At 36.8% G+C, this 23,016-nt stretch overlaps 1 protein-coding gene across 1 annotated transcript in view; it reads left to right on the forward strand.

Annotated features, from left to right (window-relative positions):
* Window positions 1-23,016, forward strand: part of USP45 (ubiquitin specific peptidase 45) — a 50,971-nt gene that overhangs the window by 448 nt on the left and 27,507 nt on the right. The window contains exons 2-7 of the mRNA XM_015820163.1: window positions 7,143-7,252; window positions 7,614-7,783; window positions 9,412-9,515; window positions 11,013-11,113; window positions 20,658-20,809; window positions 21,899-21,994. Coding sequence (XP_015675649.1) covers window positions 7,153-7,252; window positions 7,614-7,783; window positions 9,412-9,515; window positions 11,013-11,113; window positions 20,658-20,809; window positions 21,899-21,994 — 723 coding nt within the window. The 5' untranslated portion in view covers window positions 7,143-7,152. The remainder of the gene's footprint in view (window positions 1-7,142; window positions 7,253-7,613; window positions 7,784-9,411; window positions 9,516-11,012; window positions 11,114-20,657; window positions 20,810-21,898; window positions 21,995-23,016) is intronic.

Raw genomic sequence — 23,016 nt, forward strand, 5'->3', positions numbered from 1 at the left:
CCCCCCCCCCCCCCCCCCCCGTTTAGGTTTTGTAAGTGCTTGTGAGAATTGTGTGGAAGGCCTGGTTCAGGGATAGGCAACCTTGGCTCTTTTATGACTCGTGGACTTCAACTCCCAGAATTCCTGAGCCAGCTTGGCTGGCTCAGGAATTCTGGGAGTTGAAGTCCACGAGTCAGAAAAGAGCCAAGGTTGCCTACCCCTGGCCTGGTTTATAAGGGTTTCTGGGAGAGAAGCAGCCTCGGGGGGGTGGGGGTGGGGGGTGGGCGCTGCGATGTTTTCTGTGTTTTGTTTTTTTTAAAGTGTCTCACTGGTGTCATAAAATTGTTCTTCCTATGCAGTTATGTGCAGTTTGCATTGTGGTGTGGCCTCTAAGAATGTGGAATGTGGAAACCAGGAGGCCACAACACAATTTACTTAGGCACCATAAGACCCTGGCAATCTAATGTTTCCCCTGACAACTATACTGTGTGCTGGCTGTACCTTATTCCAATCTTATGGAATATGGTTGGAAACATGCAGAAGAGGTTCTCATCCTGCAGTGGCTACTTCGCAGTGTTTCTCAACCTTGACAATTTTAAGGCATGTGGACTTCAACTCCCAGAATTCCACAGCCAGCATTGCTGGCTGTGGAATTCTGGGAGTTGAAGTCCACATGCCTTAAAATTGTCAAGGTTGAGAAACACTGGGCTAGACAATGGCTAAAATGATGAAGACCTTGGCAATCTAATGTCCCCCCCCCCCACAACTGTTATTGCTGACTGTAGCTTATTCCAACCACTATATTAAACAGTTTTGTTGGTCCCCGATGTTCAGCAGAAAAAGGGTTTTCTTAGGAAATTTGAGAGAGAGCCAAAGTGCGCCAAATTTATTCCATTTCTCCCTTTCTTTAGGGAAATATGATTACCGGTATATGAACAATCTGCTGGGAGAGATCTGTATCGTAGTCTTTGGGAAGGAAATGCATGCTGTGCCATTGGCTGTTTTATCAGCTAATCAATGTCTTCAAAATATTCTCTTTCATAAACCCACCTGACGCCCCACAATATATATTTTGATACACTGATGGCTGCTGCAAGTTAGTGGAGAAATAGCGTTCCAGAAAAAGGGTTATTCACCAGTCAGAATATCTTTGATTTAGAGAAGTATTACAGATTTAGTAAGCTGACTTGCCTGAAGATGTGGCCCTACTGCTGCTATATTATAGGTGAAATTATGCAGTGAAAATTATAGAGCTCTTACAGGTGCTCCTCAACTTACAACCATTTAGTGGCCATTCGAAGTTACGGTGTCACTGAAAAAAGTGACTTACAAATGTGCCTCACACGACTGTCACAACTTCCCCATTGTCATGGGATCAAAATTCAGGGGCTTGTTCAACAGGCATATTTGCAACCTTCCCAGCCGATTTCTGACAAGCAAAGTCAACAGAGGAAGCCAGACTGGCTTAATGACCACATGATTCACTTAACAACTGCAGTGATTCACTACTAAACCATGGCAAGAAAAAAAAAGGTCACAAAATTGGGTCTGATTCACTTAATACCTGCCTTGGTCAGCCACAGAAATCCCAGTCTCAGTTGTGGTCATAAGTTGAGGACTATCTGTATTTATTTGATAGGCTGCCAACTGATAAAAAGTTAAAGAGGATGTATTTAAAAAGGATCTTAAAACCTATCAGTACGAATAACTCCAGAATGTGTTTGTTAGTATTTTCCTTTTTTTTTTGAGTCATTGGTTTTAAGAGTAGCTGTCTATCCAGCATTACAGCTGTAATTCTTGTAGTTAATTATTAAATGAGAGGTTTGTTCCATGGATGGCTTTGTGTTTTCCATTAAAAAGTGTTCCATTAAAGTGTGGTGTATTTAGCTAAACATTAGTTTGAGATAATTTCTGTGTGATAAAACTGTCCTGTCATTTCATATAAAACATGATTTACACTCAACTATCACCACCACCCAAAAAAATTCAAGCACATCACTATAAAACCAGTTTCTATTTGGAATAAAAAAAGTAACAAAAATACTTACAGAACATTCCACACCAAACCAGTAAGATATTATACATGGGACTAAGAAGCAAAGAAACATGTATATAACATAGGCAAAATACATGCCTCATTCTCTTGCATTTCTTATGCTCTAGGCTGGTGCATCACTTTATAGCATATTTTTTTCAATTCTTCCAAAGTTAAAAAATAAGAGGGGGAGGAGCAGAAAGCCTGATAAACTGCAAAAGAGCTCTCTATTGTCCATGGGGAACGTATTGGATATTGCAGAGATAAACTGATATACTACAATGTGGCACCCACTTACTTCCCTTGAAGTAAAATGACACTTCATTACAAGTTAATTAGGTACGGTGTGACTGATCTGCAGTTATTGAATGAAATGCTTCAAAATCTGGATGCCAGATACTGAAATCTTTTAAAGATCTCTCTGGTGGCAAAATAGAGGCAAGATTGCAACACAATAGCTTGTGTGTTATAGACTCCAGACATTTTTTTATTATGTGATTGACTTGTAAACATTTTGTCATATTTCTTTAGGAACTAATTTAAAGCTGGTATTCTGTAGTTATGTTTCCCCTTAAGTTCTGTAGCAGCATACCCTCTGCCTCTTGGGGTTAGCTGGTAATGTCCAAAGTAGAGCAATATATCATCATTGAGAGTTGAGAGTGATGTGTGTCACAAAGAACAAAGTAGGACAGCTTGTTGTATAGAGAAAAATCCCCCAAACTCTGATACAGTATTATACTCTTGGCAATCACTGACTCGCTGGGAAGCAGAATGTTCACTATGTTGACATCCTACTTTCTTGTCAAGCACACTGCATTCCCTGTCAAGCTGTACCAATACATATCTGAACTGATTCTTTCTAGACACTGTGGCTCTTCTGACAGTGATAGTCAACATACAAGGTTTTGCCCTTGTTAATTCTGTACTTGAATATAGTTGTGATTATATTAATTAACTGGTAGTGAATCTGTTAATGTTTGTTCTAATTCTGAACTAGGTGGTTTCACTATAATGATGGCATCTCATTAACATGATCCAACTGAGATTTATCGAATGTAGACTCCACACATATAGGGAAGTAGGTGTACGTGTAATTACGACATGCACCCATGCCAAAGTGCCAGAACTTATGCAAAATGTTGCAGTACACCTACATCCCTATAGATAGGGATTCTCAAAACCCATCTCAAAGAGGAACACTCATGGGATTTTTGTTGTTGTGGATCTTCCAGAAGATCAGTGCTCTTTTATAAACCATGTGTGTGCATATGTACCTATCAATCATAAATAAAGTCTGCTGACAGACTTAAGAAGGGGGGGATAATTAAGTAAGAGGAATGTCTGTTGATGTGCTTGAGAACTAAATCCTGACTTACAGGATGGAAGGATGGATTTATTTATGCATTCATTTATTTAGATAAATTGATTTTAATGTGGGTGAATTGGATCCATATTTGTGTCTCAAAATAAAAAGCATCTGGCTGCACGGTTAAGTACAAAAGGGGCATTGGGTGAATATGTTTGAAAGCTTTTTCCCATTCCACCCTGTACATTCCAACAACCAGTTTGCCAGCTGGCATATTTTTCATTGACAGTGGAGATGAGTGGTAGATGTGGTTTTACTTGGGAAATTTGAAAACTAATCTTTTCCAGTCACACTTAAGGGATACTTCTGGAGTTCGCGAAGGGTGTCCTATTAGACTTCATGGAGAATAATTGATTGCTTTTTTTTTTTATTCTGCTGGCATATGATACAAGATTGAAGAGGAAACAAAACTGAGAAATCCATAAAGCTCTGCCCTGAAACTGTTCTGCATCAAATCTTAAGGATAGTACCAGAGCTATGCAATTTAGGCTGACGTACTTTTCTGCCAGCTGACAGATGGGAGACATGCATGTTAACATAGTTATGAGGATTGTGTGGTATTGTTCCTTGACAAACCTGGCCAGATGTGTTAGTTTAGTTCTGTGACCCTATTCAGAATCTTTAGCAATCTTGGAATCTACCCTGAGGGAACTTGGAAATTGAAGGTAAAAAAGCAATCAGCGAATACTGGAACCCAAGCAAAGCTAAAAAAATAAATAAATCTGTATCACTCAGGTGAGACTTAATTGGTTCAGAAACTATTCTAGAATAGGACCTATACTAGATAGTTTCATCATAGCAATCGCAATAACATTTAGACTTATATACCGCTTCACAGTGCTTTACATCCCTCTCTAAGAAGTTTGCAGAGTCAGCCTATTGCCCCCAACAATCTGGGTTCTCATTTTACCGACCTTAGAAGGGGATGGAAGGCTGAGTCAACCTTGAGCTGGTGAGGATCGAAGTATTGGTAGTCAGCAGAATCAGCCTGCAGTACTGCATTCTAACCACTGCACCATGACAAATCATCATGATCATGATCATCATCATGGTCATCATCATGATCATCATCATGGTCATCATCATGATCATCATCATGGTCATCATCATCATTTCTGAATTATAAACCACCATGGATCCTTTGGAAATAGGATTCATTGTATAGATGACTGAATGCACATACTACTTTGGTACCTGAAGTGAATCCAACACCTGAGGGCAGACAGATCTAAATGCTATTTGTTTGCTCTGTGTCAGCTCCTTATAGTTGCTGATGTGAAATATGAAGAGGACACTTGAATCAGTCCCTGCCACAACATGCCCATTGAATCCTAATTCTTCATGGTTAATCTATATAAATAAAAATGTAAATGTCCTATGGGAGAAGGGCGGTATACAAATTAAAATAATAATAAAAATAATAATAATAATTTGTTCAAAATCTTAAATCTCCGAAAGTTCTTCACCGATTGCTTTGAAATTTTGACACAACGTTGCATTCGAATACGTGCGTGTTTTTATATACCTACTATTATATAGATGTCACACCTGTGACAGGTAAAAACATGCTTTTTATGAAAACAGCGCCATCTGTTGGACGTAAAAGCAACACACGCTATGATTTTACGATTCCGCTTTCTCTTTTCTTTCTTTTCCATTTAACCAGACTGAGCCACAGCAACGCGTGGCCGGGTACAGCTAGTGATAGATAAAAGTATTCGCTTAAATGAGTGGTGTTGGAGTGATTTTTAATTTTTGATATGTTAAGACTAAAAAGAACGTGCATTCTTTGTTAATATTTTTGTTTGTTGAAAGTGGTTGAAAATTTTGCCTTCATTTCTCAGTGGTTTGTCACGAATTTAGCAGTGAAATTTTGTAGAAGAGGGTTCAGGGATTGGTTCCTGTTTGTCCTGAATTTCTTTCTTCTGACTTTAGCATCTTCTGGGTATTTGAATGCTGTTTCTACTGTTCCTATCTTTTAACATGTATATAAATTTGAAAAGGTCAATTGCATATCCAGCATCTGAGTGAGGATCAGTGACAAATCTCTGTAGAACTTTACAAGATAGTTTCAGTGGTGGAGGAGGCTACCTTTTTAAAACTTTCCCCAAGGTGCCATTTGTAAGTGGAGCATGCCTCTAGTTTAGACTATCAAGGTTATGGGTTATGAAGAATTTTGCATGACAGTTACAAACTAAAGGAGTGCTGCTGTCATTACTGGTCTGCAGTTCTGGTTCTTTTACTGCTCCAGGAAGCATTTAGTGCTTGCATGCTTGAAAGGATTTCAGAGCTGTCATTGTGATGAAATTTCTGATCTGCTGATTGATGACATTGTCTACTTGCTAGTTATGATAGCAACAGTCCTCTCTGTAATTGGATCAGCATTGATCTAGCTCTGGCTAGATCTAATGCCATAAATATGGAACATTTCTGCATACAGCTCCATAAACACAGTACTTTATGAACATTTCATGCCTAGCCAAGGGAGGAAGCAACTTTGCTTGCCAGGCATTTTATCTCCTGCAGTCTAACCCTTGTGCTACAATTACTATAAATTGCACTGGTTACTACAGATGACAGTTTTATTATAATTATTTTTAATATAATAATTAAGAGTCAGTATAGCAATGTAGATGGTTAGGGATCCTAGGATCATCTTTTTACTCCATTATGATGCATACTGAATAATTTTGATATTGGCTTTGATACCATATTTTTTGTGTACCATAGATTTATATAGGAAGCACATTGGTTACCACATTGAGTTTAAGTCACTATTAAGTAAGACTTCTGTATATCAGTTAATAAGGGGGAAAAGCCCTTATTGCTTAAGTATTAAAGTCTCTTTCAAGACAAGATTGTTTTCTGATGATTTTGTAGACACAACCTTTGCAATATTTTTGGCAATACTACAGAAGTGGTTTTTGGCTGCCTTCTTAGAGATTATTTCTTTGACTTTGCAAACAAGCTGACAGCTCCAATATTTCTTAGTGATTTCTCATCCAAGTTTTAATCAGATCCTCTTGTATATGTAACCTACAACTACTCCTCCTCCTCCTCCCTCTCCTGCTTAGTTACAGGGTCTACTTATTTGTACTGTGCTTGCCTGGTCCACAATGTGAAGCCTTCAGTATATGCTCCTGAGATTAGGACTGAGAAGTGGCTGGTCCAAGATCACCCAAAAGGCTTCAGTTTGATGTAATAGTTAAGGTATTGGGCTATAGAATATACTGGGAGACCATGTTTTTCTAGGCCTGCCTTATTCACAAAGCCAGTTTGATGATCTTAGGCCAGTAACTCTCCACCTTAAGCAATGGCAAATCACTTTTGAGAAATCTTGCCAAGAAAACTTCTGGGACTTATCCAAGACAGTCACTAGGAATTAACACTGACTTCAAGGCACACATACAAAATAATAGATATTAAGTCAGAGTCACTGAATTATGTTTTCAAAAGTACTTGAGCCTGGGTTAGAATGATTATATTTTGATTTCATTACAACTATTTCTGGTTGGAATCAATGTTATTATATTTCATTGATGTAGCTTAAAAGAAATATTTGTAATTGCTATGGCAAGTCAAAGAGAAGATTTTGCTAAATAATCCTGGTTGGTATTTGTGTTGAAATTGGGCTCTTTATGTTGCTTTGCATGTTTATAGTTTATGTTGCTTTGTATGCTTATGGTAACCAAAGCTTTTGCCTTTTACCAATGCACATCTCACTTATTTTTGCTCTGTTCTTCCTCTCTCTCTTTTTTGTAGCAAATAACTGATGAGGGTAAAAGACCCATCAAAGGTTATCCATGATAAAAATAAGAGACAAAAAAAGGCAAATCAGCATCAGGATGAAGATTCCTCAGATGATATTACAGGTGAAAAAGCTGTATTTGGGGAAAGCTAGAAAGAGAGAAAAGTGTCAGAATAACAATGAGGACACTATAAAAAAAATTAAAAACCCAAGAAAAATTACACTTTGAGAGAAAGGCAGCATAAAATGTATTAGCCTATACAAGAGTTACACTTCAAACTATATTAATTATTACTGATGTTGCTTTATGTGGGATAGATGTTGAATTCTGTGAGGAATCTTAAATCTTAAGATCTTAAACCTTAAACCATAACAATGTGGTTTTTTATGTTGTAATGATAAAAATATATTCTTATTAAATGTTTCCTCCAGAAATCATATACGTCTTAATCATTTGACTCTTTTTACAAAAATGTTCAATGTAGGATTAACATGCCAGCATGTGGGCCAGGCAGTTGACGTCCATCATGTGAAGCGAGCAGTGGCTCAAAATGTTTGGTCAATATGCTCAGAGTGCTTAAAGGAAAGGAGAATATACAATGGTGAACCAGTAATGCCTTCTGATATATGGCTTTGTCTCCGATGTGGCTTTCAGGTAATTAAAATTATAAAGTAATAACTTATACATCATTCCTATGGAATCAATGTAGCATTTGGGGATTATGAGCTTCACAAAAGTGTGTTAAAGAGAGACAGAACAGGGGTTTTAAAACACTCTGTGGAAAAATATATATATTCTTTCACATTATTAGAATCTGAGATCAGCTATGGAATGGATCCTAATGACAAGGAGTTTCTGAACCAGTAAAAAAGACACATTTTTAAAAATATACAATGCATTGTTAAACAATGGAATTCACTACCCCCAGATATGGCAGTTGTACAGTGAGAGAACAGAGTTCTTTGTGGGAATTTTAACATACTTTATAGGCACATTTTTATCAGGATTTTAATTGTTGATACTTTCATGAAGTATTTATTATTTTAATTTTTAGTATCAATTCTGTTTTATGTTGACTTTATTTTATGATAATTGTCCATAAAATAAATATATCATTATACCTCATAGTGACTGTGGTTCACTCATGTGGGTCTTAAAGGGGACTAGACAGAATCTTGACAGATTATTCTGATAATCATGCATTTCCTCCAGAATCAAAGGCAAAATATTTAAATATCAATAGTAAGGGAGCAGAAACAGGGATATTATTCTTCAGTTCATGCTTCTGAGCTCCACAAAAGTATCTGGTTGTCTGTGGCATGATACAGAATGCTAGATTAGATAGGCCTTTGGCCTGCAGTCCTTATCTGATATGAATCACTCTTTGAGAGAGATGCACGGTCTCTTAAATTTGATAATTAAATAAATGTTTGTTATCTAGGTCATAGAACATCTCACTGCTTTTGTGGAGTTCTGCTGAAGTATCAAAAGGCAGGAGTCTGGGAGTAAACCTGTGGAATTTTATCTATTATGGGTGCTGAATGTTTTAGTTTTTATTTAGGAATATGCAGTAGCTTCTTCTTTCATAGACCTTTCGGATCTTACTGCTTTGAGAAAATGCTAATATACTTACAGCTTTGTAGCATAACCAGAAGGAAGTGTAGCTGCTATTATATTTCTTGGGTGGGTGAGAAGAGTCATTTTATCATGAAAAATTATTTCTCTATGATACTGGTTATTTGTTGTGGAAATGGCTGAGTATGAAGGAGACAATATAATGGTTTGCACAATTTGGACATTCAGACAAGCTATGCTTGTTGAAGTATGTTAATGTCCTTAATAATAATAATAATAATAATAATAATAATAATAATAATAATAATAATAAACTGATGGGTCTGTAGCTTGATGTAGAGTATCCAAAGATGCTTTTTCACAAGGCAACTGGACTTCCTTGTTTTTTCTTTGAAGATGTTTCGCTTCTCATCCAAAAAGCTTCTTTAGCTCTGACACTGGATGGTGGGGAATGGAAGGATTTATACTCCTTGCATTCTTTTAGAGCAGGGGTTTTCAAACTTGGCCCGTTTATGACTTGTGGACTTCAACTCCCAGAATTCCTCAGCCAGCGTGCCTGGCTGAGGAATTCTGGGAATTGAAGTCCACAAGTCATAAAAGGGCCAAGTTTGAAGACACCTGTTTTAGAGAGTCGGTAGAGTAAAACATACTTGCTGCTTTCATTATAGAATATAATTATATCTTAAGATTTTATCAATGATCTTTAGGGCTGTGGTCAAAATTCAGAAGATCAGCATTCTCTAAAGCATTTCCAGACTGCACAGGCGGATTCTCATTGTATTGTAATCAATCTTAGCACATGGATCATATGGTAAGTTAATTCACATTTTGAGAGAGAAAGGTTTGTACATGTAAAAGTAAATATACACAGTTGTACATTTAAGTGTATATAGATGAACGTGTACATGAAATGAAATAACATTATTTTAGTTGTTAAGTAGCCTTAAGTGTGTGTTTGTGTGTGTGTATGCCTCACTTATGCAAGTTGTTATTACAAGAATTTTAGTTATGAATAATTAAAGATACAAATTGGCACCCTTTGGTAATTCTGTTTGAAACTGTGCTAGAATTTATATTGTTTTATTTAGTCATTCTCGAGTTGGTTAGACCAAATTCTTGTTTCTTATTCATGGTTTTTTTCAGTAAGTCAGACTAATTTATATACTACTAAAACACTCATGCCTGTAACCTTTAACTGGGTGAAACAGTGCATCATAGGACAATACTTTTTTGAGCCAAAAAACATCAAACAGCTAACTTATAGAATGCATCCAAAATCTGGGGCCCTTGACTCCTATGGGATTGAACTTTGGCAAATTTGTGGTCACTTCAGTGTTAAAGTGCTACTGCACCACTGCCCAGAGGTTTAGTAGATCAATCCTGCCATGGTCTTCTGGAGACTGGGTAGACTGGTTATACCAGGGGTTCCCAACCCCCAGTCCATGGACCAGCACCGGTCCACACAAACAAGCAAAGCCCCATCCGTGGGATGCAGGCAGTACATGAAACCACACCCCTTCCGGTCCGTAGAAAAACCTCTCTCCATGGAACCGGTCCCTGGTGCTCAAAAGATTGGGGACCTCTGGATTATACCATTGGCTGCCAGAGAGCAGTCAGCCATGATCAGACTGGCAGGAAATCGGAAGTTGTTTCTGTTCCCACTACCTTTTTTTTTGACCTTGGTCATTCTATTTCTCTGTTTACATAAAGAAATATCTTTTGAAACAAGGTACACAACAGGTCATGGGGTTGTCTTATAACTTTTTAAAATGTATTTAGTTATTTCAATAGTTGTAAGTAGTTTTTGAAATCTGTTATATTACCTTTAATAGTAACAGTCAATCCATTTATTATTATTATATTATTACATACTTTTTTTGATGTACTCCCCCATGACCATCGCTATTTTCCTGATCTATATTATGAGATCATTGCAGCATGCAAAAGCCAGTTACATGTTGTAGCAGTAGAGAGTGAAGTGGGGAAGAAGTGAATTCCTTCCATTGTCTCTCTGGTCACATATGGTTTCTTCTGAACTAGTCAGTATATTCTTATCAGTGAATGGCATAAGCAATGCATTTGAGATGAGACTGCTGCTTTTTTTAATCTTTAAGGAAAGTGAGCAAAATGGGAACTTTAGTTCTACGTTTCAGATTCCTCTAAAACAACATCTGAATTATATTACGGGAATTGTGACCTATCCAGTGCTCATCATGAGCACTCTAGATTTTAGAATGTCTGCATATGGCTAGTGTCATATGAATGTACTTGAGAGTTATTGTTATTGCATTTAAATGCTTTATTTCAGGTGTTATGAATGTAATGAGGAGCTATCAACACATTGTAACAAAAAGGCTTTGACACAAATTGTTGACTTCCTCCAAAGGCATGTTACAAGAAATGAATCAAGTAAGTTACCTTGAGACTTTTTATGTTAGTTTGATGTTATGTATCTTGTTAGTTACATCAGAAGGATGAAGTAGAATCAAAAACATTGTGTGATGTAATATAGCACGATAAACAAAGTTCAAATAAGTGACTGAACTATCTTTTGGCTAATAAGCAAAGGTCTTCTTTCAAAAAAAAAGTTTGACCATTCACCTCTTGCTAATGATGCAGTGGTTAACTTCTAAAACAAAGGTTCTAGTCTTCAGTGTTTTAGTAGCAACTTGAAATTAGGGGCTTTAAGAAAATCATGATCAGATCCCATATAAATATTCTATGTGATTCAACCCTCAGTTCATGTTTTGTCCTATTTATGCTGTAAGTAAGAATATATATTCCTACTCTCTGTTTCATTTGTTTATTGAACTTGATATTCTGTCTGATTAGCAAACAAATTTCACTGGTTTAAAATAGACTAAAATAATTTTAAAATAAGAGATTAAATACAATTAAAATAGGATTAAAAATAAGTAAAACAAGTAGAATTAATATTTAAAATTTATACTTGAAATCAGCAATTAAATGTTCTAAAAATATGGTGTAAGGGTCTTGCCTAATAAAATGTTTATTCCAAAGAGCTAGAGAGGCAACAGAAAGGATTTGATCCTGAATTGCTGCCAAAGAAACTTGGGACAAGTGTAGGCAAACTCCTTGGATGTATTCAGTAAGCATGGAAGTTCATATAACATTCTTTCAAATTAAGCTGAGTAAGGCTTTAAATATAACAAACACCGCTTAATATTTGTTTGCACTGGAATTAATTGGCAGATTTTATCCAAGATGGGATTAGTATTTATGTATTGAATTTGGGTGGGATTTATACTTCCCCTCCTTCTTACTTTTGAGGTGGAAAACTTGAGAAATAACTGGATTGGGCATTTGGAATTCCCAACCATTAGAATAGGGCAAAGATAGACAAGAATTCTGGGTGAGTCTGTGGCCAGGTCATCTGTCCACTAAGCCAGAGTGACAACTTCTTAAAGTTTGGTTTCAACTCACTTCCTCAGCCAACTGGAGGACTGTACTAGAAGAGTGGTGACATCACAATAAATGAATAAATGAATGATCGAATGAATGAATGAATGAATATGGTAGTCAAAATCAGAGGAGTATTTTTGTTGAACTTCTCTTTGTAAATGAGAGGAAGGGATATCTTGATGGAAGATGGAAAAGGCAGAGGGAAAAAAACTAGATTTTTCCAGATTTATGTTATACTTGGGATATTTGCTAGTACTGCAGTAGCACATTGCTTAGAAATCCCACGTTATGATTTCCTGAACATGATATTAACCCATGGCAGAAAATGAATTAAAAAGTGTTTTCTAGAATGCAGCTGTTATGCCAAATAAAAGGTAATAATGTATTTTGCAGAGACTTAGATATATCAATACTGATTCTGCCATGCAGTGTTATGCAGGAATGAGAAGCCCCAGACTATCTGGGAAATAATATCTATCTTAATATGTTATTTTTGTATGTAAGGTTTCATGTACTCTATACTTGAGGAATCAAGGATTGTACTTCTGACAAAATACTCTAGGGTTGGATAAGTGACAATATTAATATAATAGAAAATCCATTTGGCAATTGGTTAGACATTTTTTCATAAAATATTGAATTCAGTAAAAAATACCTAAGGGTAGATGAATGGATGCTGGTTTTTTATTTGGGTTGACTAGATGGAACCTGATTTGTGGGGTGTTTAAACTGTTTAAACCCAGATACTGATAAAAAAAATCCTGCTAGACTGGATAACTTATCAAGCACAAACAAACACAATCTTATATACTTGTTTCATCAGAAAGAAATTCCAACTACTTTACTTTTTAATGAATATCCATAAGATTGTAGCTTTTCCAAGGAATTTTCTACATGTCTGCTTGAAGTAAATCACATTGAATCAAACAGAATTGACTTTAATAGGCTTCATGTTTGTTGATCAGTTATATGCATATTACATAATGATGCTGAAATAAATTAGTGTATAAATGATTGCTTTGTAATAGGAATACCTCTTTTCTTTGTCTTAAGCCTCTTTAAATATACAATGGCAAAAAGACAGGATATAAATATATTTCATACATACATACCACACATAACTATTTATTCTACTTTATGTATTGTCTTGGAGATGTTTACTCTCATGAGTGAGTGCAGAAAATGAATTTTCCCTATCTGTGCATGTTATAAGAAATTTTTATACTTTTTAAAAAATGACAGTTTTAAAAGTGCCCAGATGATCTTTTTTAAAATAATACTAAAATGCAATTGATTGTCTCACTATTTGCCTTTTTTTTTGTTAAATATACATTTAAATGGAACCTTTCTTTTTTCTGTTGAAATGATTCGTTAGATTGATTTTTTTTAAAGAAGCTTCTTTATTGCATATAATAAAGAAGTTAAATATAGCATTATTGAGCACAATCCAAAGAGAGAACAGAAAGAGCACTGAGCATGACCAGTAATTCAAACAGTACTTTTATGGCAATTTTTAATTGCAAATGATTTGTTCTTTTCTTTTATATCCAGTGGAACATGCAAACTGCCAGTAGCTGTTTTCCTTTAACTGAATAAGATATTTTAGGGCACCATGTACAGGCAGTTCCTTAAAATAAGTGAAGAAACAATCAATGCTTGTTTTATAACAATATGCATTTGAGACAAACTAAATAATCAGAGCTTAGCTTGCTTGTCCAGCTTCAGACTAATCAGCTTGAAGAAAAGACACCCGGATTATGGAAAAAGCAGCACAGATTTTCTGAGAAATATATTTTGAGAAATAAACAGAAGCAAAATATTTGCAGTTGCCAAGAGCATGCATGGGACCCAGATCTCTGCTTTTTCCCCCCACTCACACTCAACTTGCTTGCAAAAATGGGCAAATGACATTATTACTCCATGACTGACCAGGAAATTAAATTAAGTCATTGAGATAAGCTCAAGTGTGGAGTTCTCCCCCCCACAAATGCTGGCAGTATGTGGACTTCCCATCGGATCTTATGATTTATCCTGCCCAGAAAGTCTGCATTGTCTCTTTTTTCTCTTCTTCCTTTTCTTTCTTTCTTTCTTTTTTTTTCTGAAAGTCATCTGTTTGGTCAATAAGTCAGGTTTGCCACAGCGTAGAAGAATAAAGCAAGTGTTTTGTAAAGAGTAACCACCCAGCAGAGGCTAGTTTTTTGCAAAAAAAAGGGAGCTGGCCCATTATACAGCATTTGCCAGGAAAGCAGGTGCAATATTGTCATGATGGCACACTTGTGAGTTTCACATGAACCTAGTGCACATGTAGTACACAGGAACCATGCTGAGCTGTTACAGTTTTGATTGTCTGTTGCCTGGGAAAGAAGATTAGAAATGAAGGTTTGTTTGATCCCTTGAAACAAACTATCTCCCCTCCCCTCCATTCCTGCCCCCAGTGCATTTTTCAGTTAATGGGAATAGGGGGAAAAAAGTTAATTACCATTCAAAAATAATTTCTAATTGCTCTGAGATTTACACAATCCTGTATTCTAATTTTCAATACCAATGGATTGCTACCACAGCTGTATTTTATTTTATTATTTAATTTAATTTTATTTCTAATTCAATAAGTGCCTCCTTGCCGGGCTCTACGTTTGTTTTCTTTAAAAAAAAAAAAAGGAAAAAAGATGTTGCACTATATCTCTGATACCCATAACTACTAAGATCTTTGTAGGAATACCAATTAAATCTGTAAATTAAAAGAAATTAAAAGAAAAACATTTTGAAATTTTGGAATATTTTGCAAAATGTTTTTTATCACGCTCTGAAGAACTATATAATTGCTTTGCCTGATTTTTAAAAATTATAAATTAAAATACTTTACAAAACTTCACAAAATTTTACAAAATATTCTAGAAAATTAAAAAGCAAAATAAAAAAGTAAAACCATTACATTCCAGCAATTATTATAATTTGTTAGGAATTATGGAACAAATTTGGCAGGGGATGTGTTTTTTGTGGTAATTAAATGTTAAAAAGAAGACAATGTCATCTCATCTGTTACTTTTTTCTTATGATGAGATTAAAATTAAAGATTAATAATTTCAGTAAAGGTTCTCAAACTTGAAATACCCTCAAGTGTAATAGGCCCCCAGAAGATTTTACAATAGTTTTAGAATGGGATTAAAGTACACCAGGTTAAAACATACTGTTAACTTTTAGGATTAATTGCTCCATGATATTTTATCCAAATTTCTTCCAGCCAAATCATTACAGGTGATTCTTTCTTTCATACTTTCTACTCATCCCACAGATCTACCCCATAGTGCTGAGGAATTATCTGAAGCAGTTTTGTGGGTACATTAATGACTATAAGAAGAGAAGTTCAGGAAAACTCCCATTGTACAAGCTGGTTTTATAACCCACAATAAACTTATCTTCCTAGTGAAGTTGCATGTACTGTCCAAGAAATTCAAGGGTAAATCTGATTTAGAGGCAATATGTGGTGAACTGTGCAGGGATTATGTTCTTTAAGTGTTCCTAAAAACAGAGCATCATGTTAATTAACATTTGTATGGTTTTGTTAGATTAGTGTAGCTATTACCATTGAAATCTTTCCCAGATCTCCAACCCATTGAGAGCCATTTTAAGTGTACCCATTTGGAGTTTGCCTATAACAGCCATTAGTTCATTTTTGCACCCCCAACATCCTAATTGCTGAACATGGAAAGAGTGTTGGTTCACACTGGCATCCAAACAAGAATGTAACTATTTAAATGTAGAGGAAGTTGTATTACATAAGGATATTTACAGTGGTTTTCATTTTTGTCCTAGAAAACATACAATCTTGCCTGGATGGGAATTATTTCATTCAGTGCCACCACTGGACTCAATCTTACAGTTCTTTTTTTCTCTCCTCCTCCTCCTTTTTATTGTTTTATGATGATTTCAAGTTAATACTGATTTATTAATACTGTTCATTATTACTTTTGTTAATTGGATTTGCACATTATTATTTTTAAAGATCTTAGCAATGCAAATCTAATGCTGCAAGTTGTACATTTTTTATAACAGACAAGATTGGTATAGTTGCAACTGAAATATTCAGAGGATAAAAAATACTGACTTTTTAATATTTAAAGATGGAAAGTATACAATAATTAAATAAACATAGTGAACAATTGCTTTTTTACTTTTGTGCCATCTGTGTGTCCAGTTAAATGTCTGTTTCAATGAGATGAAAAAGAAATAAGAGTATAATCAGAGACATTGCTGTTAGTGGTATGATAGTAAAAGGAATTAGTGCAGGCTCTTTAAGGATAAATGGTTAAATACACACTAAACTCACAATAAAAGAAGACTATAAAAAAAGATATTTGAGAAGTTAAATGAATATTGTAAATCTGTGCAATTTCATTTTAGACTGAGGAAACTCCAATTAATGCTGTGAGACTTATTTTGAAGTAGCATACAATTGCCCTTTTTTCAGTGCAAGTGAATGGACCATATGATTTTATGAACACTTATTTAAAAGTGTTTTTGGCTTTTACATTGTTTTAAATCATAAATATTTTTGATTTTAGATCAACATATTGTGAATCTGACTGTTGTGATTTATAAACAATGATTTATGGCTCAGAAGATATGAAACCAGCCAACTGAGGTTTATTCAATAACCCATGACTATACAAACCACATATTTAGTACAAGTCATAGACTTCAGTAGGACTTACTACCAAATGCTTAGTTGATTTCCATATACCTGAACTAATTTCATTAAGAAATAGAACACACTATCGGCACACCTTTTCCCTGGAAACTATGTTTGGGATTAGGCTTGAGGTAATATATTGAAAGTTTTATTTTATTTATTAAATTTCTACGCTGCCCATCTCACTGATATAGCGACTGTGGTCCAGATATGGAAAGACAGTATTTTATTAATGTTAGTCTCTTTGTTGCTGTTAAAATAATGTACTTTTAAGATGTGTAATTATGGTTTCTTACATTTATAATTATGTGAGCGCTCAGGTCTTGTAATATTGTTTGTTTGCTTTTTGAGTTTTACAGGGAGGCAGTTTCAGGGGTCATTATATTTTATTTTTTCCCCTGGATGATTCAGATTGGAGATTCAGTAGACAGAACCTTGTTACTTGTGTGAAGCTGTCATTTAACCATGAAATGAAATGCTTTTATTAAGTTTGCCCTGCAGATATGGTCCGCTGTGGCAGGGCTGCCCATATTTGGTGGCTGTGCAAGGAGAGCCAGGTGGTGCTGCAAAGCATCGCACAGTGAAGCGTGGACAGATCTAGATCTGACATTTGTCATCCTGCAGTGCTGAAGGGGAGTTAAAATCTGTTTTTCCATATGCTTCTGTTTTAATTTTTGCCTGCAGTTTGGTCCAGATGGCCTACTGAGCATTGTTTACTTTAAGATGTTTTCCCAGATGTTACTGAATGCCGATGGATAAATGCAACAACTGTGGTATACCAATATACAAATTGAGTATACAGTTTAGGCTTTTGTCAAAAATCCAAATATATTATATATATTTTAAATAAAAATATCTGTTTCTTGGTTTGTTTGTTTTTAAGATGTGAGTCATGTTGAAATAATAGATGGATGTCAGACTTGGTCCAGCAAAACAAAAGTTTAAATTAGCCACAAAAGTCTTAACTCTTATACTACCTTTTATATTATCTGTATCATATGGGATTGTTAAAGACTATAAAATGAATGAGAATAGGAAAGAAATGCAAAGCAAGGGTGCTTGCTTGAGTTTTTAATAAAGGTGAAAGAGAACTATAATTAATTTTCAAAGCATCAATTCTCTCTTTCTTGCTTTAACTAAAATATTAAATCCAAAATTATGCAAGTGGATTTAAAGTTGCACGATAGGAATTACCTTTCAAATCTTCCTTTTTGCATGATTCCAAATATGCTCTTTTTAATCTCTCATCACACTGAAGCAAATTTGCAGGAAGAATCTAGGAACTTTCAGGGGCGTATTTTAGTTTTTCCCCCTTGAGACATGTTGCAGACTTACATTCTGAGCAGGATTTTGAGTAGGCACCATGAGAAATACATACTTTAGATTGCTGATCTTCTTGCTGACTGTTCTTTAGGGTGTGGTCCACAAGGAATGTGCTGCTATTGTATAAAGATAATTTTGGCATGGGGGAAAATGTAGCCACTGCCTTTGACAGTATTTGCCTATGAGTAGCAGGCACAATGGCCTAGAGGTGAAGATGCACATCTCACAGTTGAGAAGTTGAGAGTTCAGTCCTAGGCAGCGACAGATGTTTGTCTATCAGGGCGCAAAGAAAAAATATCTGCTGCTTACTCCACATAGGTGTCAGTAATGGCATCCTGCATCCATTAAGCCCATTACTAGTTGCTATCGGCATGAATTGTTGGAAAGTACTTGAAATATTATATATGTCAGTAATTTTCATATTTAGTTCAGGACCCATGACAATATGAAAGTTGCAAGTTGAAATCTAGGCTGAATAACATATGTCAAGATTTCTCATTACCCTCTGTGTTACTCATTAAGAACATTCTTATTTCATTGCAGATAGCAAGCATCTAGATCAGTGGTTCTCAACCTGTGGGTCGGAACCCCATTTGGGGTCGATCGACCATTTCACGGGGGTCGCCAAGCAAGGCTATCTGCCATTTTTTTTGTCCGCCATTTTTTTCCCCCTTTTCCGGCGGGTGCCTTACCTCCCTTGGGCTGGGCCAGCTGGTGGTCGGCCTGCTCCGTCTCTGCCACTTGCCAGCTACGCCTCGGCCGGCGAAGGGGGAGGAACCACGCATGCGTGGCGCTCCCGGGCAGGGAAAGTCCTCAACTTACGACCGGTTGGGTAGTCCTCGACTTACGACCGGTTTAGTCCTTGACTTACGACCGGTTTAGTCCTCAACTTACGACCGGTTTAGTCCTCGACTTACGACCGGTTGGGGTCGCGGCATTAAAAAGGTTGAGAACCACTGATCTAGATTAAGGATTCACAGAATTATGTCATGGGAACAATATGGTATCTAGCCAATTACTTAAAGTAATTAATTGTTGTTCACTTAGACAAAATATGAAGCTGCAGTGTTATTTATTTACTTACCTTGGAGTAAGTTTGACTTAACGATTTCAACTAGGGTCCTTAAGCTTCTACTTCATAATTCTCATTTCCAGTTAATGCTGAAATGCTGTTTTCATAAAATAATTGTTTAGAACCTGGAATATACTTTAGAATGGTACAAATTTCATGCAAAGCTATGTGGATTACTATATGTATCTCCTGTTATATTGTGTAACAGATCAATAGCAGGAAGATGAATCTTTTGGATATGTTAAGAAATATTTAAAAGTTGGATCCCAGCTAATTACTTGAATGTAGTTCCATTGAAAGCAATAGTGTTTCAGGTATTTATTAACTCTTCCCATTCATTCCGATGGGAATTGAGAACAATGACCTTGGTCTGAAACCAATCCAGAGTATTCAGAATATCTTGGAAAGTAAAACTATTTTCTGAAGACTGTATTGATTTCTTAAACCAACCAATAAAGCCCTTGTAGAATTAAAGAAATTGCCAACTGGATTTGGGATTTTTAGTCTTTAAAAAAAAAAAAAACGAAAATTGTGCAAAATTATGGTAGATGAACTTGCCAGGTAATAGTTTTTGATCAGAAGTTATATTTGGAGGCAGGGTATTAGATACTAATTGTTTTTATGTGCCTTAGAAACTAGAGCCTTATACAAAGAACATGATGTAATAGACTCAATTAAAAAGTACAAAATTATTCTGTACCTCATTGTGTGGCAGATTTCTCCTTTTTTCAAGAACTGCAGACTCAAAACCTGCTTGTACTGAGGAATTCTGAAATCTAGGATAGCACAAGGAATTGAAAAATATATGGTTCGAATGAACTTCACATACTCCAGCATTTTATATATCTTAGACCTGAAACCAGAGGGCCAAAGACTATTCAAGATGCTAGTATTAGCCCAGACATGTCAAACTCACGACGTCACGTGATGTCGTGCAACGTATTGGGACAGTTTTGCCATTGCCGGCAATGGGGGTGGGGGTGGCTTCCACGTGACGTGTCTGGCCTGCGGGCTGGCAGTTTGACACCCCTGTATTAGCCCCAAAAGTCTTGTTTTCTTGTTGATCCATCCCATTTTACCAACTATTTATGAATGTGGATCTTAGCTTTGCTGTTGAAGAAAAACTGTATGCCATTCTCTTGATGTTTGATTTGATTTGATTATGCATATCATTTTTATATTACAGGTGAGCATAAACATGATCTATACAGCATAGGTAGAAACTGCAGTGTTTTCCAAACTTAGGAAGAGTTGCCATTCAGAGCCTGAGAACTGATTGACTTTAGTTAGTAGCTGTTTGCAAACTCATTGAATGAATTTCTTAAGAATGTAGTAGTATTCCAAACTGGACTATTATGTTGACTTTGATATTTTGTTTTGTTTTTTAAAGGTCAGCATGCAGTACCTTGTGTACAAGACCTGATTCTTATCTTTTCTCGTTAAAGGTTCATCATCAAAAATTATATGGCTGCATGAAGAAAGCAATGAAGCCAATGACATCTTAAGAGGAAAAGGCCTCAGTTCCAGCTGGGCATCTGTTCCTGTTAAAGGCATTAATAACTTAGGGAACACGTGTTTCTTTAATGCTGTTATGCAGGTAAAACTAAAGAGGATTCTCCCTGCTCAGGAATCTATAACAATCACACAACAAAGAAGTAAGGGTGACTGTGGCAATAAGCCAGGCATGTCAAATTGCCGGCCCGTGGGCCAGATGCATCATACTGAAACCATGTCCACCCCATTGCCGACAATGATGAAAAAGTCACGATACATTGCATGACATCACGTGATGTCTCAAGTTTGACATGCCTGCAATAAGCAGATCAAATAATGATATGTTATATGGGTAATTCATTCCCTTTTCAACACAAGTTGTGTAAAATTGTATAACCTGGATATCTAGTTTACATCCAATATTGCTCTCGCATTTTCAAGAAATATCTAAAATTTAAATGTCTTGTATTGATAGAAATGCCTAGCATTTCTTGTATAAACTAATCCAAAAAGGAAATTTTCAAGCAGAAACCAGAGACTTTCAGTTACTTGTCATTTTCTTGGTCTTGAGAGTTCCCTTTAAAAGATATGTAGTATGAGATGCAGGCAGTTTACACATTGGTTGAAATATCAAAAGTCTTGCTCAATAGATACAAGTGCCATAATCCAGTCAAGCAACTGCCATGGGAGACCAGTTACAGGTAGTCCTCGGCTTAAGACCACAATTGAGCCCCAAATTTTTGTTGCTATCGAGACATTTGTTAAGTGAATCTTGTCCCATTTTATGACTTTTCCTGCCATGGTGGTTAAGTAAATCACTGCAGTGGTTAAATTAGTGACAAGGTTATTAAGTGAATCTGGTTTCCCCATTGACTTTGTTTGCCAGGAGGTCACAAAAGGGGATCACATGACCCCGGGACACTGCAGCTGTCATAAGTATGAGTCAGTTGCCAAGCATATAAATGTTGATCACATGACCTTAGGGATGCTGCAACGATCGTAAGTGTGAAATACAATCACAACTCACTTTTTTCAGTGCCATTGTAACTCTGAACGGTCACTAAATGAAATGTTGTAAGTCGAGGACTACCTGCATGAATTCTGCAGCTTGAAACAGCTCAATAAAAAAATAATCACTGTTATTAGTCCAGTTGCTCATTCTCTATACCGTTTTCCCCCCATTTTGTTTTAGAACTTGGCACAGACACACATGTTAAGTGAGCTAATGTGCGAAATGAAAGAAAAGGGGACAAAGCTAAAAATAGCTCAGAGCCCAGCGTCTCAACTGGTAAGCATTCTCTTGAACCAATCTCTGAGCATTACATTAAGTGGACACTAAGAATCGTAACGAGGAGCACTTATAACAGTGATGGCGAACCTTTTAGAGACTGAGTGCCCAAATTGCAACCCAAAACCCATTTATGCATCGTCGAGTGCCGGGTGGGTGTGGCCCATTGGATGGGGGTGACCCGTTGTGTGGGCGTGGCTGCAGTGGTAACAGCAGACTGAGTGGGACTAAAAAGTTCAATCAATTCCAACTTTGCAAGATCTTTTTTTTCCCCGTGAGAAGTTGAAATTGACTGAATCTTTTTTTTTTTTGGCACATGGTGGAGGCCTAAAGCAAAAAAGTTTTATAAAACCCAGCTGAAGGCCTAGGACTGGGGCGACGGCATGCGTGCCCACAGAGAGGGCTCTGAGTGCCACCTCTGGCACCCGTGCCATAGGTTCGCCACCACTGACTTATAATGTGATAGTTTTTCTAGTGCACAATGAGTCGTCCCATTTTGTAGTTGGCACTAGAGCAGCGGTTCTCAACCTATGGGTCGCGACCCCATTTGGGGTCGATCGACCATTTCACGGGGGTCGCCAAGCAAGGCTGTCCGCCATTTTTCCCCCTTTTCCGGCGGGTGCCTTACCTCCCTTGGGCTGGGCCAGCTGGTGGTCGGCCTGCTCCGTCTCTGCCGCTTGCCAGCTACGCCTCGGCTGGCGCAGGGGGCGGAACCACGCATGTGCGGCGCTCCCGGGCAGGGAAAGTCCTCGACTTACAACCGGTTGGGTAGTCCTCGACTTACGACCGGTTTAGTCCTTGACTTACGACCGGTTTAGTCCTTGACTTACGACCGGTTTAGTCCTCGACTTATGACCAGTTTAGTCCTCGACTTACGACCGGTTGGGGGTCACGGCATTAAAAAGGTTGAGAACCACTGCACTAGAGTTTGAATCAGCAGAATCAAGGAGTAACATTTCTAGCTGGGGAAAGCTTGTTTTTCCCATTTCCCCCTTTGGTTTGTGGGTTTGGAAGAATCATCT

This window comes from Protobothrops mucrosquamatus, unplaced genomic scaffold (genome assembly GCF_001527695.2).
Source record: "Protobothrops mucrosquamatus isolate PMUCROS unplaced genomic scaffold, P.Mucros_1.0 scaffold1078, whole genome shotgun sequence".
In the NCBI taxonomy this organism is placed as follows: Eukaryota; Metazoa; Chordata; class Lepidosauria; order Squamata; family Viperidae; genus Protobothrops; species Protobothrops mucrosquamatus.